This window comes from Athene cunicularia (assembly GCF_003259725.1).
Source record: "Athene cunicularia isolate RWA chromosome Z unlocalized genomic scaffold, athCun1 chrZ_part2, whole genome shotgun sequence".
In the NCBI taxonomy this organism is placed as follows: Eukaryota; Metazoa; Chordata; class Aves; order Strigiformes; family Strigidae; genus Athene; species Athene cunicularia.
In genome coordinates, this window is record NW_020799143.1 from 13,810,087 (window position 1) to 13,824,670 (window position 14,584).

General features: G+C 44.1%; 1 protein-coding gene across 2 annotated transcripts in view; it reads right to left on the minus strand.

Annotated features, from left to right (window-relative positions):
* NTRK2 (neurotrophic receptor tyrosine kinase 2) overlaps positions 1-14,584 on the minus strand; it is a 194,570-nt gene that overhangs the window by 39,918 nt on the left and 140,068 nt on the right. For both annotated transcript variants that reach the window (XM_026866144.1, XM_026866143.1), the window contains 2 exons: positions 5,904-6,076; positions 2,117-2,351 (listed from right to left, as the gene is read on the minus strand). In XM_026866144.1, coding sequence (XP_026721945.1) covers positions 2,117-2,351; positions 5,904-6,076 — 408 coding nt within the window. The remainder of the gene's footprint in view (positions 1-2,116; positions 2,352-5,903; positions 6,077-14,584) is intronic.

Here is a 14,584-nt window from a genome sequence, read left to right on the forward strand (position 1 = left end):
GGGGGGGAGTGATAGAGCGACTTGGTGGATACTTGGCATTTAGCCAAAGTCAAACCATCACAATACTATACTAAAGGAGGTTGCAGAGAGCTGGGGATGAGCCACTTTAACAAGTAATGTGATAGGACAAGAGGGAATGGCCTCAAGGTGCACCAGATAAGGTTTAGACTGGATATTAGGAAGCATTTCTTTCCAGAAGGGGTTGTTGGGCGTTGGAATGGGCTGCCCAGGGCAGTCGTGGAGTCCCCATCCCTGGAGGCACTTAAGAGTCGGGCTGACATAGCACTGAGGGCTATGGTATAGTTGGGAGCTGTTAGTGCTAGGCTAACAGTTGGGCCAGATGATCTTCAAAGGTCATTTCCAACCTAGACGCTTCTGTGATTCTGTGATACTATCACCTGCCTGTGACAGGCCTCAGTTGTCTCCAGGAAGCCCACATAATTACTTAGCTTCTATCAGCTTTTGCAGGTAGTTTTGCTAGAGCAAGGAGTTTTTTCTTTTTTTCCAAAAATAAGCAGAGCATTTCGTGTTCAGAAATACTGCCGCTAGTTGTCAAGGCCTTTGCAAACACTTACTGTTAAGCACGGACATTCATTCTTCAGTGTAATGTCACACATGGTAAACAAATCCAGTCTCACAGAAATACAAAACAGAGACATGCCTCCAGTCCCAACAAGTATTGCTTATGCAAAATAAAGAAACTCTGGCGTTTGGGGCTCACTGGTGCCCTCGCAATCACAGAGGCAGTGATTACCATTCTGTGTATTTTTCCAAGTTCTGAAGTGCAGTCATGCTTGTTTTACATTGACCAAATACCTTGAAGTGCAAATTTTCCAAAATAACAAAATATAAGAGGAATCTGGCTCATATGTTTACTAAGTACTAGGTTTGCCTTTTGAAAGAAAAGACAAAGAACAGAGGAGACTGTTACTTCTCAGCTGCTAAGTGAAACAGCACTCAACAGTAATTCTTCTGTGTAACTTCCTCTGCCCTCTCCAGCCTCAGTCGGACGTAGAGACAATCTTGTTCCAGGCATCCCATAAACACTGACTGAGGTGACACTCTCATTTATGGACTCAGCAGCCCAAATTGGGTGGTTAAGGAAGGAGCCTTCATTTTATCTATAAGGAATTCACTGGTAACAAGTCGTGTGAGAGGCAGACAGAGAAAATGTGCTTAAAGATGGTGAGTGCCTTATTTTATGGGATAAACTCTAGGGTTTATAAACTAACAGCTTGGCCACAAATTGCTTTCCCCAAGCCACAAATGACGGATGGATTCAGTTCCAATCATGAAATTACCAACACAGAAGCAAACAACAGTCAACTACACTACTTGCCACATAGTATAAAGAAAACATCAACAACAGTAATTAATGTACAGAGTACTGTTTATCCTAGCAATGCTAGAAGGCCTTTGCAAACTTCAGAGATCATTTTATGGCAACCACCCTCAGGGAAAACGGCCTGGGCCAGAAAGAACAAGTGAGATGGGTTACTCTTACTCACCACAAACCAACTCTTCAACCATAAGTAGCAGGTCTAAAGACCTAGCGTAAGGCAGGAAAAACTTACTGACAGCCTTTCAGGTGTAGCATATGTAACAGTTCCTCACCTAGTCTCTTCCTGGGTAAAGAACTGGTCCAGTGCTGCTGTCTGGTACTTACACCTCCTCTAGCAAATGGAAACACTACGCAGAATCCAAAAGTTAGAATTTCCTTTTGTCTTAGCAATATATAAGAACGTATTTTAGTAACCTCAAAGGTTTGGCCCAAATTTGATTACACACTCTTCCTTTTTATCTGCTGCTGCTTCTTCTTCACTAAAGCAAAGCAAACATGCAAAATTTCTGCCCAAAGAAAATGACTTCTCTGTGATTTATTATTAGAATATAAAAAAGATATAAAGAACATATCTAAACAACATGCCAATCTTACTCTGATTAACTCTCTCCAAATTTACCAAAACTTTGTAATTCAAAACCAGGGTCTCCATATGCTAGCCTCTAAATTACCTCGCAGACAGATGGACAAGTATAAAAGCAGAATCAGTCACATCAATGTGGTAAGATGACTGAACAAGACTTAGGTTATTACCAATTGCAGCAGTTCACTTACCCTATAGTAGTCTGTGCTGTACACATCTCTAGACATCCCAAAATCCCCAATCTTCACAAGTAGGTTCTCACCAACCAGACAATTCCTGGTAGCAAGATCCCGATGAACAAAGTGCTGTGATGCCAGGTAAACCATACCAGCTGCAATCTGCTGAGCAATGTGAAGCATCTGGGATTGGGTCAGCTCAGCAGGACGGTTGCCTTCTGCCATCAGTACTGCATCTGGTCCGTGTGCCCTGCACCAAAGTACAAGCTGATTAAGTGATAGGCCACTTGTAAACTGGAGAGTAAAAGACTTTAGTGAGCCTAAAACCACACAACTGACTTGCTCAATCATAGTAACAAAAAGGGATACAAATTCATTGGTGCATCTTAGCTTTTTCCATTTACCGTTTTTCATAACTGTGTGTGCTTTTTGTCAAGTAGTGTGAAGAGCATTACACAACTGGTGATATATTTCTCATGGAAATAAGGCACATGAGTTCATAACAATGCCCTTCTGTCTGAAACCACCACATTTTTCCTGTTCCATTATACTGATCTTTTCTGAAAAAAAGCTGGTAAATGTAGCTGTTTGGTAACTGAGAGAAAACTCTGTAAGAATGAAAGGCAATAGAGAGAAAGGCTATGAAGTGACATGTAGAACAACATTTTTCCTATGACTGGCATTCCTTGATTTGTACAGAGAGACAGGCCATTGACCCTTCCATCATTTCTTAAAGAAGATAGAGCTTCCTTCTGAGATGCCATCTGAGAAACAAGGGCAGCAATTTAGATTTGCACTTCTGATTTCCTATCCAAATGCACAGCAGGAAACCATTTTTGCTTATTTCATCATTAGTGGTGAGTCCTGCCTGAGATGGGAATTTTTAACAGTAGGAATAAGACACAAAACACACACTATTTGGAACTACTAAACAGCTTCAGAAACACAAGCTTCAAGACCAAGCAAGTCCCTAAGATGCAATAATCAATGGATTAATGAAAAACCTGTATACTCTGCAGCAGAAGGAGAGCCATTTTGCATTTGCAAACCCCAGCAAAGTAGTAGAACACATATGCTTCACCCATCTTAACTACGTTAGCTCTGGTATACATGTGTAACATCCTAGTATCTTGAAGATATAAACATTCCTACACACAACATTTTATAGTAAGCATTACTAGCTAATCCTTAGCCAATTAATGAGGTCATCTGGCAATCATTCCTCAGTTTTTATACCTTATAATATTCTGAATATCGCTTTCCAACCATTCCATTATTCTGCATTTTCAGGAGCCTTTTTTATTCCATTCCTGCAGACTATTCTTTCTAAGAGGCTACCTCTCCTCTTTCCTCCTCATTTTTTTTTAATACTCTAGAACTGATTTTTGTTTTCTCTCAAAAGTTCTTCCTTCCTACAAAGAGGGGTTTCAGAGAATCACCTTTCCAATACACAGAGATGAGGCCTTAATTTGTCCCTAGGGGAAGAGCACAGGAGTTTGGAAAAGGGTTGCAAATTGATCAAAGTCTGTGAGATCAAATCTGACACTACCTATTAGAATTATGATATTAAAATTGCCCCAAGGGAAGAACTTCATGAGCAAAGTGACAGATGTGAGAAAGAAATGAAGGAGGGTGTGTAGCATTGCTGGGACTGCATCTGGTACCAGGCAAAGAAGCTGTCTGCCACAGGGTACACACAGATAGCCATTCAGCTGGTCTGGGTTGGGGTGGGGGGAATCAGTTGGAGGATATGAAGTCTCCAACAAAGACTCACAGGCAAATTTCTATTGACAAGCACTGTATCTTTTCACTGCATGTTTTTTTTTAAATGACTGCTCTTGGACATGAAGCTCTGAGTTGCTAAATTAGTGAACTTCATTTTTCACTAGCTTCCTTGAGGACATGGTCTGTACCTAATTAAACTTTTGGATTACTCTTAATGCTCTATCCACTCTGCTTGTCCTCTTGGTGCTGGCTGTAAATGAGGTGCTCCTCACCATGTGCAACGGCCAGGAACACTGACAGAGATATCCTTGGATCCACACCAGCATCTACTAGCCAGAATAAGCACAGGTTAGGTATGACTTTAGGGCTTTAGTCCTAGATCTGAAATAGCCTTTGGCTGCAGGCAGAAGGCAAGGCTCATTTGGGTTAAATTTCAGATTCATTTTTCCCCGACAGCCTTTGGTGGCGCTGCAGGGTAAGAAATACCGCCTCGGAAACAGTCTGCTTACAGCCTCTGTTCTGCAGCAAAAGCTGCAGTAAACGTGAGAGGAATGACAAATTGGAGCTAAGGTTTAACAGCTTGTCCTAGCACAATCATTTTATGTTCTAAAGACAAAGGCTGATTAATTAAACAAAAAGGACCTAAAGTAGGAAATACGCTCTCTGCTAAACTACTTTTCTGTACAATAACTCAAAATCAGAGTTATGAGTCAAGAAAAGGCCAAAAAGAATCAGAGAATAAGGATTTCTTGAGAAATAAATTATTTCTTATTAGCTGCAAATCTGGCTTCTTCTAAAAAGTACTGGGATGGCATCTTAGGAAACTGCAGTTCTCTCCTGATTCATGGCAGAGGTTCAAGGAGGCCAATGTAAGCGACCTGACATAGCTCTGACAATATACTTGCCAGAGACACAATCAGTGTGGGAAAAGTAGTAGCGTTTGCTCTGTATCCTCAGTTCAGACCCAGGTCTCCCTGCCCTACCTGGCAGCCATGGCAAAAAGGAATCATGCTAGTTGATGTCATTTGCTTTTATGGTGTGGCTATTTGTTCAGATATTAGAAAGACAGCAAACTCATTTCACATAGGCTATCAAAACTGCATAAATGGCAACACTAGCAGTCACTAGCCATTTCAGTCAAATAGACAATCTGAATCCATTTACAAGGGACATCGGTTTTGATTGTTTTACAGCTTTGCCACAGATACCTTTCCAAAATGGCATTACCCCTATTTATGTTTAGCAGGAGTGATCTCAGTACACTGAAATGTCTTTGTGATATCCTTTGATGAAAATGACCATAGAAGACCTTGAAAGAACAGTCCCTTATGCAAATGTTTTTGGGTTTTTTTACATAGCAGAAAAAGCTGTCTCTTAACTGCTTATTTTTATGACAACGAGAGCAGGCTAGTGGAAATGGCATATACACAAGGCCACTGTTCATAACTCCTGGTTCATGATTACCTATTATTGTGAACCTTAAGTACCATCTATATATTTATGACTGCTTTACTGCCAAATTTCAATTTCTAATGCACGTTTCTGAACAGCTTTATGAAATACAGCCCTAATCCAGAACCCAAGATGTGGCATTTTCCATTGCACTGAAGTTTCCATGCCTCAACAGTTTTCTTGCTTCAGATTACTGTCAGTCTTTCCAAAACACTGAGAGGAGGGAAGAGGAAAGGGGTTAGATCTCAAAAGCTCTTAGACGCCTACAGAGAGTGATAGGTGTTGAGTGGGATCTTCCCAAGTGATACCAGAAAGCCTACAAGAAAATGATTCCTACTGTAAGATTTATCATCAAACATTTCAGAATACACTGAAATACTGGAAACAATATTTCTTTGGTTCCCATTCTTGTGGTGCAAAGCATGAGACTTGACTTAATGGTACTTCCAAATAGGCAAAGAAACAATGAGCCTCACATCCCAGTACGGAAAACAAAAGTTGCACAGATTTGCTCTTTTAGGTGTTGGCATTTTCCAGTGGTAGTAGTTAATTTGACATTATCAGTAACACCTACCTTCTCTGCCCACTTCTGGCTCAGCAGTAAAATATGTGCTTGTGGATTTACCTGAGGAATTTGTTAAGATCTCCATGCTTCATATACTCAAAGACCATGATGAGCGGATCACCCTCAACACAGACACCATAGAACTTGACAATGTGCTCATGTTGCAGGTTAGTTAGCAGCTCTGCCTCGCGATGGAAGTCCTTGCGGGCATTGTCACTGGCATCCTTCAGTGTCTGGTATAGAAAACAAAAATCTAAGCAAGGGGAAATGTTTGCAAAAGGTAGTGAACATGTGGGATGGCACTGTATGGGTAAGATAAGGACAGTCTACTGCATAAAGGATAAAAGAAGTACATTCTTAATAACTCTTTTCAAAATGTAGATGTGATGTTTAAGTGCAATTAAATAATGGCAGTACAATGTTCATTCTCCTGCCACACGTCATCCCAAACAACGATTCACCTTGTAAGAGGATGTAAGAATTCTCTTGATCTTACTGTGCCAATTGTTTTCCAAAAAAAGAACAGATAAACTGATCACATCCAAAAAATACACTGGTAACAACTAGTTCCTATCTTTTATCATTGAATTCAGGCAAATCCTAGTATTCTGTTGGTATTTACCTTTCTTGTGAATTCTTTAAAATAAAACTCTGCTTGCTTACAATACTTAGTGAGAACATAGATGTATTCTTTACCTATTAATAATGTTGCTGTTGTTGATGTTAGCCCCTATGGTGTGCTACATATTAGGTAGATCTATGCAAGGGTACGTCCTTGGACCAGAACATACAACCTGAGACTTCAGCCAGAGATTATGAAATTCATGCCTAAGATTAAGCATATGTATAAGTAACTGGAGGATCAAGCCTGAATTGATAGACAGAGAAGCACATGCAGACCAGAATTCCAGGGTGTCAATTTTTCTCACACCCTTTTATTTATACAGTTCTAAAACCTTGCATATTTTCATTCTGAAGGAAATATTTCAATACTGGATCAAATAGAAGGCTTAACTGGATAATGAAATACTGCTAATTTAACTGCGACACAGGTAGTTTCAGATTTCTTCTTAAGAGATACACTTCCTGAGCAAGAAAGCACTTTCATGCACCAAAAAAATAAGAAAATCCTGACACCAGTTAAATTAGGAGTAATTAAAATTTATAATAAACCACTACTATGCTCTATCTTCAATAGGTACAGTGGTTGCAGTATACTAAGTCAAACAGTATTTTTAAAACAATAAGAGAAAGACATCAGGTTGCCGATGTTCACAAATTATTATTCATGGAAACTTATCTGGGCTCTATAACTCTGGACTTTAACTACCCCTAGACTTAATGCAAAGCAAGATAAAACACAAAAGTAGTGGCATTATTTCAGTTAAAGATGCTGTTTCTTGGCCATCAAATCACTTTATTTTCTACCCTGAACTCATATATAGAGCATGGGACCAACCACACTCATTAGAACACACAGAGAACAAGCTCACATTGTGAAATGATTCTGTCAACAAACCCATGTTTTAGCTGCAGTAGTAACGGTTTGTTAAAGTTTTTTCTTTCTGTCCACTTTTCTAGTATTATAGATATGTGTGAAGAAGTGACTAAAAAGATGACTGTCGGAGAAAACAGGTGCTTTACTTGTGAAACACAGAATCATCTAGGTTGAAAAAGACCTTGAAGATCACCTAGTCCAACCATTAACCTCACACTGACCATTCTCAAATACACCATATCCCTCAGCGCTATGTCGACCCAACTCTTAAACACCTCCAGGGATGGGGACTCCACCACCTCCCTCGGCAGCCGTTCTGGAAAGAAATGCTTCCTAATATCTAGTCTGAACTTTCCTTGGTGCAACTTGAGGCCATTCCCTCTTGTCCTGTTCTTTCTACTAGGCTAAAGAGGCTCAAACCCAGCTCTCTGCAGCTTCCTTTCAGGTAGTTGTAGAGGGTGATGAGGTCTCCCCTCAGCCTCCTCTTCTCCAGACTAAACACCTCCAGTTCCCTGAGCCGCTCCTCGTACAACCTGTGCTCCAGACCCTTGACCAGCTTTGTAGCCCTTCTCTGGACATGTTTGAGTAACTCTATGTCCTTTTTGTAGTGAGGGGCCCAAAACTGAACACAGGAATCAAGGTGCACGTTCACCAGCGCCAAGTACCCTGCTGGCCACATTAATCCTGACACAAGCCAGGATGCCATTGGCATTCTTGGCCACCTGGGCACACTGCTGGCTCCTGTTCAGCCGGCTGTCAATCAACACCCCCAGGTCCCTCTCTGACTGGCAGCTCTCCAGCCACTCCTCCCCAAGCCTGTAGCGCTGCTGGGGGTTGTTGTGGCCCAAGGGCGGCCCCCAGCATTTCCCCTTATGGAAACTCCTCCAGTTGGGCTCAGCCCATGGCTCCAGCCTGTCCAGGTCTCTCTGCAGAGCCTCCCTACCCTCGAGCACATCAACACTCCCACCCAACTTGGGGTCATCTGCAAACTGACTGAGGGTGCACTCGATCCCCTCGTCTAGATCATCAATAAAGATGTTAAACAGGAGCGGCCCCAAAACCGAGCCCTGGGTGACAGCACTCATGACTGGCCACCAACTGGATTTAACTCCATTCACCACAACTCTTTGGGCCCAGCCATCCAGACAGTTTTTTACCCAGTAAAGCGTGTGATCATCCAAGCCATGAGCAGTCAGTTTTATCAGAAGAATGCTGTGGGAAACGGTGTCAAAGGCTTTACCAAAGTGAAGGAAAACAACATCCACAGCCTTTCCCTCATACAATAAGCAGGTTGCCCTGTTGTAGAAGGAGATCAGGTTTGTCAGGCAGGACCTGCCTTTCATAACCCCATGCTGACTGGGCCTGAGCATCTGGTTGTCCCACATGTGTTGTGTGATGTTACTCAGGATGAGCTGCTCCATCAGCTTCCCAGGCACTGAAGTCAAGCTGACAGGCCTGTAATTTCCCAGATCATCCTTCCGACCCTTCTTATATATGAGCGTCACATTGGCCAATTTCCAATCTGTCAGGACCTCCCTGGTCAGCCAGGACTGCTGGTAAATGATGGAAAGCGGCTTGGCAAGTACCCCAGGCAGCTCCTTCAGCACCCCCAGGTGTATCTTATCCGGTCCCATAGACTTATGTGTCTATGTGATGCAGCAAGTCACCGACTGTCTCCTGGATTGCAGGGGGGTCGTTCTCCCAGTCTCTGTCTTCTGGCTGAGGAGGCTGGATTCCCTCAGTACAGCTAGTCTGGTTATTAAAGACTGAGGCAAAGAAGGCATTAAGCACCTCAGCCTTTTCTTCATCACTCATTACCATGTTTCCTCCTGCGTCCATCAGGGGATGGAGGCTCTCCCTGGTCTTTCTTTTGCTGTTGACATACTTATAGAAACAGTTCTTGTTGTCCTTGATTGCTGAAGCCAGATTAATTTCTATCTGGGCTTTAGACCCCCCGATTTCCACCCTGCATAGCCTCACAGCATCTCTGTAATTATTGTGAGTGGCTAACCCCTTCTTCCAAAGGCTGTAAACTCTCCTTTTCTCCCTGAGTTGCAGCCAAAGCTCCGTTCAACCAGGGTGGTCTTCTCTGCCATCGGTTTCTCTTACAGCACCTGGGGACAGCCTGCCCTGTGCCATTAAGACTTTCTTCTTAAAAGAGTGCCCAGCCTTCCTGGGCCCCTATACCCTTCTGAACCATCTCCGAAGGGAATCTGTCAAGCAGTTACCTAAACAAGTCAAAGTCAGCCCTTTGGAAGTCCAGGATGTCAGTTCTGCTGTCCCCAAACCTGGCCACTCTGAGAAGAGAGAACTCTATTATTTCATGATTGCTGTGCCCTAGTTGTCCTCCAGCCACCACACCCTCCACCAGTCCTTCTCTGTTCACAAATAGATGATCCAGCAGGGCACCTTCTCTGGTCAGTTCACTCACCAGCTGTGTCAGGAAGTTATCTCCTACACATTCCAGGAATCTCCAGGACTGGTCCCACTCTGCTGTGTTGTATTTCCAGCAGATGTCTGGAAAGTTAAAGTCAAGAACAAGAACAAGAACAAGGGCAAGTGATTGAGAGATTTCTCCTAAGTGCCTATATAATATTTAATTCACCTCTCTGTGGCCTGTAGTAGACTCGTACTGCAACATCCTCCCTGTTTGCCTTCCCCCTGATTCTAACACAAAGACACTCCACCCTGTGTTCACTATACTTGTGCTTAAAGCAACCATAACAGCCCCTAACATACAGAGCCACTCCACCATCTCTCATTCCTTGTCTATCCCTTCTAAAGAGCTTGTAGCAGTCAACTGGTGCACTCCAGTCATGGGAGACATCCCACCATGTTTCTGTAATAGCCATGGCATCATAATTTTCCTGTGGCATCGTGGCTTCAAGCTCCTCCTGTTTGTTACCCATGGTGTGTATATTGGTGTACATGCACTTCAGATGGGCTGCTGTCCCCAACACCTTTTCGCATTTAAAGATCCTACGTCCAGCCTGACCTTTCACAGGTGTTACCACAGTTACTGATCCATCAATATCCCTTGAATCTTTGTTGTGCTGCATATCTCAATCTCTTCATCCCTGCCTCCACTGAGATGGCAGGGTGAGGGTTGTCACTGGCACAACAGCCCACAAGCTCTGGTAATCCAACCTGGGGCTTATGTCTGGGAGTTCCAGTTTTGTCTCCCTCCCCCTTCAAATCTAGTTTAAAGCTCTCTCAATGAGCCCAGCTAACTCCTGCCCCAAGATCCTTTTTGCCCTCTGGGACAGGTGCATCTCTGGTCTGGTGTCCTGTATGCTAACCCATGACTGAAAAATCCAAAGCCCTGCTGGTAGCACCAGTCTCAGAGCCACAAGTTCATCTGTTGAGTTGTCCTGTAATCTTCTTCATCCATCCCTGCAACTGAAGGGATGGATGAGAACACAGTCTGTGTTCTCTTCAACCTCTTTACCAGTTTCCCCAAGGCTCTGAAATCTCTCTTCACTGATTTAGGACTTCTCCTGGTAATACCATCACTACTACCTGAAAAACCAAGAGAGGATAGTGCTTAGGTATCACTAGAGTGGGAAGTTTTGCTGTGAGGTCCTTGACCCTTGCCCCAGGGATGCACAGACTTCCCTATGAAAGCAGGTCCGGTCTGCATATTGAGCCTTCGACACCCCTCAGAATGGAGTCACCCACTATGATGACTTTATAGAATTGTTTTTAATATGTGGTCTAGAGTGACTCAGCTTTAGTGGACCTTTATCTTCCTTCTTGTTTGACTCATTTTCTTCATCCTTCTCTGCTTCATTCAAAAGTTCCAGGGCCCTGTATATATTGTGAAGGGGCACCATGGAAGGTGAGGGAGCTCAGGAGAGGATTTTCCTGCCTCCCTGAGCAGGGACCTGTTTCCATTCTCAGGTCCCCTCCTTCTGCCTGGTGATCACCTGCCTCTTCTGGAGCCTCCCTTTGCTCCTGTTGCTTCAGGGTGCCAAGGTCCTACTCCACCAATCAATTTCCCTTTCGCACTCCCTAATACTTCTTAATATTTCAGCCTCTTCTCCGAGTCCCGCCACCACGCTGAGCAGGTCACCCCGCTGATGGCAGCGCACACAGGTGCTGTCCCTGCTGCCCTCCGGCAGGACTGACGGGCTCAGGCACTCCCTGCAGCCGGGGACCCGGACCCTGCGTGTTTGCCTGGCAGCTCCGTCTGGATCACCACGTTCTTTCTGGTGGTGGTTTTGACACGAGTGGAGACCATGGTGCAGTCCATTCATGGAGGACGTTAAGATGACAACTCGTTCAGATGAGCTCTGGAGCCAGGAGAGGGGCTGTGCCCTGCCCGCTCGCCCTGCCTGCGCCAACTGCCGCGCCAGGCCCTGTTCGCCGCCCTGTTCGCCGCGGCCCTGGGGGCTGCTCTTGTACGTGAGGGCCTTGGGCGTTGTCACTCCCATCTCCTCCCGCCCTGAGTCCCCGCTGCCCTCGGTCGCAGCTCGCTCTTCCCGCTCAGGGGGGAGGCGACTTGAGGCTCTCCCTCTTCCCTGGGCTTCTGCCTTCCCGGTTGCGGTTTTGCCATGGGGGTTTTGACGCTTTCAGAAGGGTCCCCTACCACCATCCTCCTCTTCGGAGCCCCTCTCCTCAGCAACTGAGGACAGGTTTTGATTAATTAACAGGTACCGTAATAAGGTTCAGACAGGGGCAGAAGGAGCAGAGCAGACTGGATAGCCATCTACCAAGTCTGGGGGCTTTTCCCTGTGGATTTCAGGCTCTATGTATCCTAGAGGCAACAGAAATCACTCATGCCACAGATGTCACTTCCCTGAGGGTTCCACTTATGAATCTCATGTGTCTTCAGGCCCAGAACCCTTCTTCCACAAGTTTTACCAATAACAATGCAACAAGTATATTGCATCATCAAAGCTTCACAAGCTATATTAGTATACACAGTTATACCATCTAAGGTAGATATCAAATTAGCTTCCCACTACAGTTCCCACACAATCACATCCGAATCAAGCAAGGACTGAAATTGAAATGTCTTCCAAAGCTTCTGGGCTCTGGGATAATGCTTTAACATGATACACACAGCAACCCACAGTCCAATCTATGCTATATAACAAAATCATTGGGAACATTCTGTTGTCACTAGAGTTTCCTCTGGTGGTTTCATGTATAAAGCAATTGGACTGTATTCTTCTCAACAGAATTAGAAAAACAATTCATATAAAAAAAAAAAAAAAAAAAAAAAAAGACAGGGAAAAGCACAGGCTGATATTCTTTTCAGCAGACTCCTTCCCTGGAAAGACAGTAAAAATGCTGACAGCTCTGCCCTCTGAAAATGGCATATTGTATATTTCAGAAGACGCTTTTTATCTCACAGAAACAGAAAAATTACCATATGACAGAGCAGTTGCTATGGCAATTACACATTTTCTGTCAAACAGCAAAATGCAGAAAGGCCTAAAACCCAGCTAAAACTCAGGCAGGATTTCTACTACCAAGGGGAGACTTGAATTTCTGTCACCCACCACTGCAAAACCCCCTTTTTATTGTTTCATGCAGTGCACAGAATAGACCCAATACGTGAGAGGCAGCTGACAGTCGGGCAAGGAGGAGACTGAAACGTGAAAAAAATAGTAAATACATAGAATTTAGATAGAAATTATACTGATTAATGTATTTAGCTTGTTCTCAGTGCAAGAGACAAAATAAAAATGTAAGAGCACAAAGAGAGAAAAAGACATATTCATTATTATTATTATTTAATACTGACAGGTATGCCAAAGCTATGTATATAAAGCACTCTCACCAATTGATACAAGTTTTTCCCAAGTAGGAACCGAGATACAATCACACGTACTTTCCAACCACTCAGGCCAGCAGCTAAGGAAGAGGGATATGCTCCCTTGGGCAACAGAAGGATCTCCTGGCTGTTACAGGACCTCCACATCTGCTGAGTTCATCCTTGTGACATTTGGACTGCCAACCCATGCTTATTCTCCTCCACAGACTACTTGCCCAGGTACCCACATACCATCTGGTCTTTGTAGATCTGTGCTCTGTAGCAAGTGCAAAATACCAGCTCCTTAGCTCACCTCAATACCAAAAAGATGCATTCATGGGGTGAGCCAGAGCAAATGCAGGAGTATATGGCTTTCATCAGCATTACATTCAGGGTAACGAAACTCTCACAACAGTTGTCCCTTATACTGTTTCAGCCTTCCCCTGTGAAATCCTTATTATTGCTCCTCATCACCACACAAAAGCTTAGTGGAATATTTCCTCAAGAAGTGACAAGGTGGTTTTGACCCTTCTCTGAAGACCCAAAGGGCTGGAAACCTTTGGTTTCCTTCTGTAAGTGTTGTGGAAACGTTCTTCACCTCATGCACACACCAGTCTTGTAGCTGAGCACAATCCTGGAGCAGCACTGGGTGAATCCTCCTCCAACCTCCCAGGGGAGACAGAGGCAGCTTCTAAGCTGTGCCCTAACAGTCATCCTCATCTCCAGCTCCAGTTGAGTTAAACTAGTGCAAGATCCTGGGCATCCAACCCTATGAGGAGACAGTACTGATCCAGGCCTGAACAACCACTGTGGCATAGCAAAATGGCCCACAAGGAAATGGTAACTTCTTCTTCCATGTTCTGTTCTCTAAAAGTGAACCAGCAAACGGTGTAGTGATGTGATGGGCAAATTCACCTGGGGAGAAGGCTAGTACAATGCCCATGCAGCCAGCTTAACCTGTGGTTAAACTCACAGGGTTTGACCCACAGAAAGCATTTCCAAACACTTCATGATCCCCACAAAAAGCCTGATGGTCAAAACAAATTTAAACAGATTGTCTTTCTCCTCTTTCAAGGAGCAAAAGCTCAGGCACTTTGGACTGTTTATCCTAAGTCTGATTTTGTATCTTCCCAGATTCTTCTGAGCCTCTTAGCTCCTAAATAATTTGCGGCAGTAACATCAGCATTTTGGATACTGGCTGGCCGAAAAGGAGAAGGATGTGTATTGAGTCAGATTGCATGATGTTCAGGACCAGGAACGAGTCCTGCAGTTGCCCAGCAACCAGCAGGCACAGGCAGCTGGCAGGGACCACTAGCCATCCTGATCCACCCTGTGCAGGTAAAACCATGTCTCTTCGCTGCCAAAATTCCCCTAGCACCACCTTATTCCTCACCAAGTCCATACTCCCGCTGGGCTCATCAAGACAGGTGTGTCATGGTTTTGCCCACGGGGGTGAAGCTCTCTAAAGCCCTTGCTGTGTGC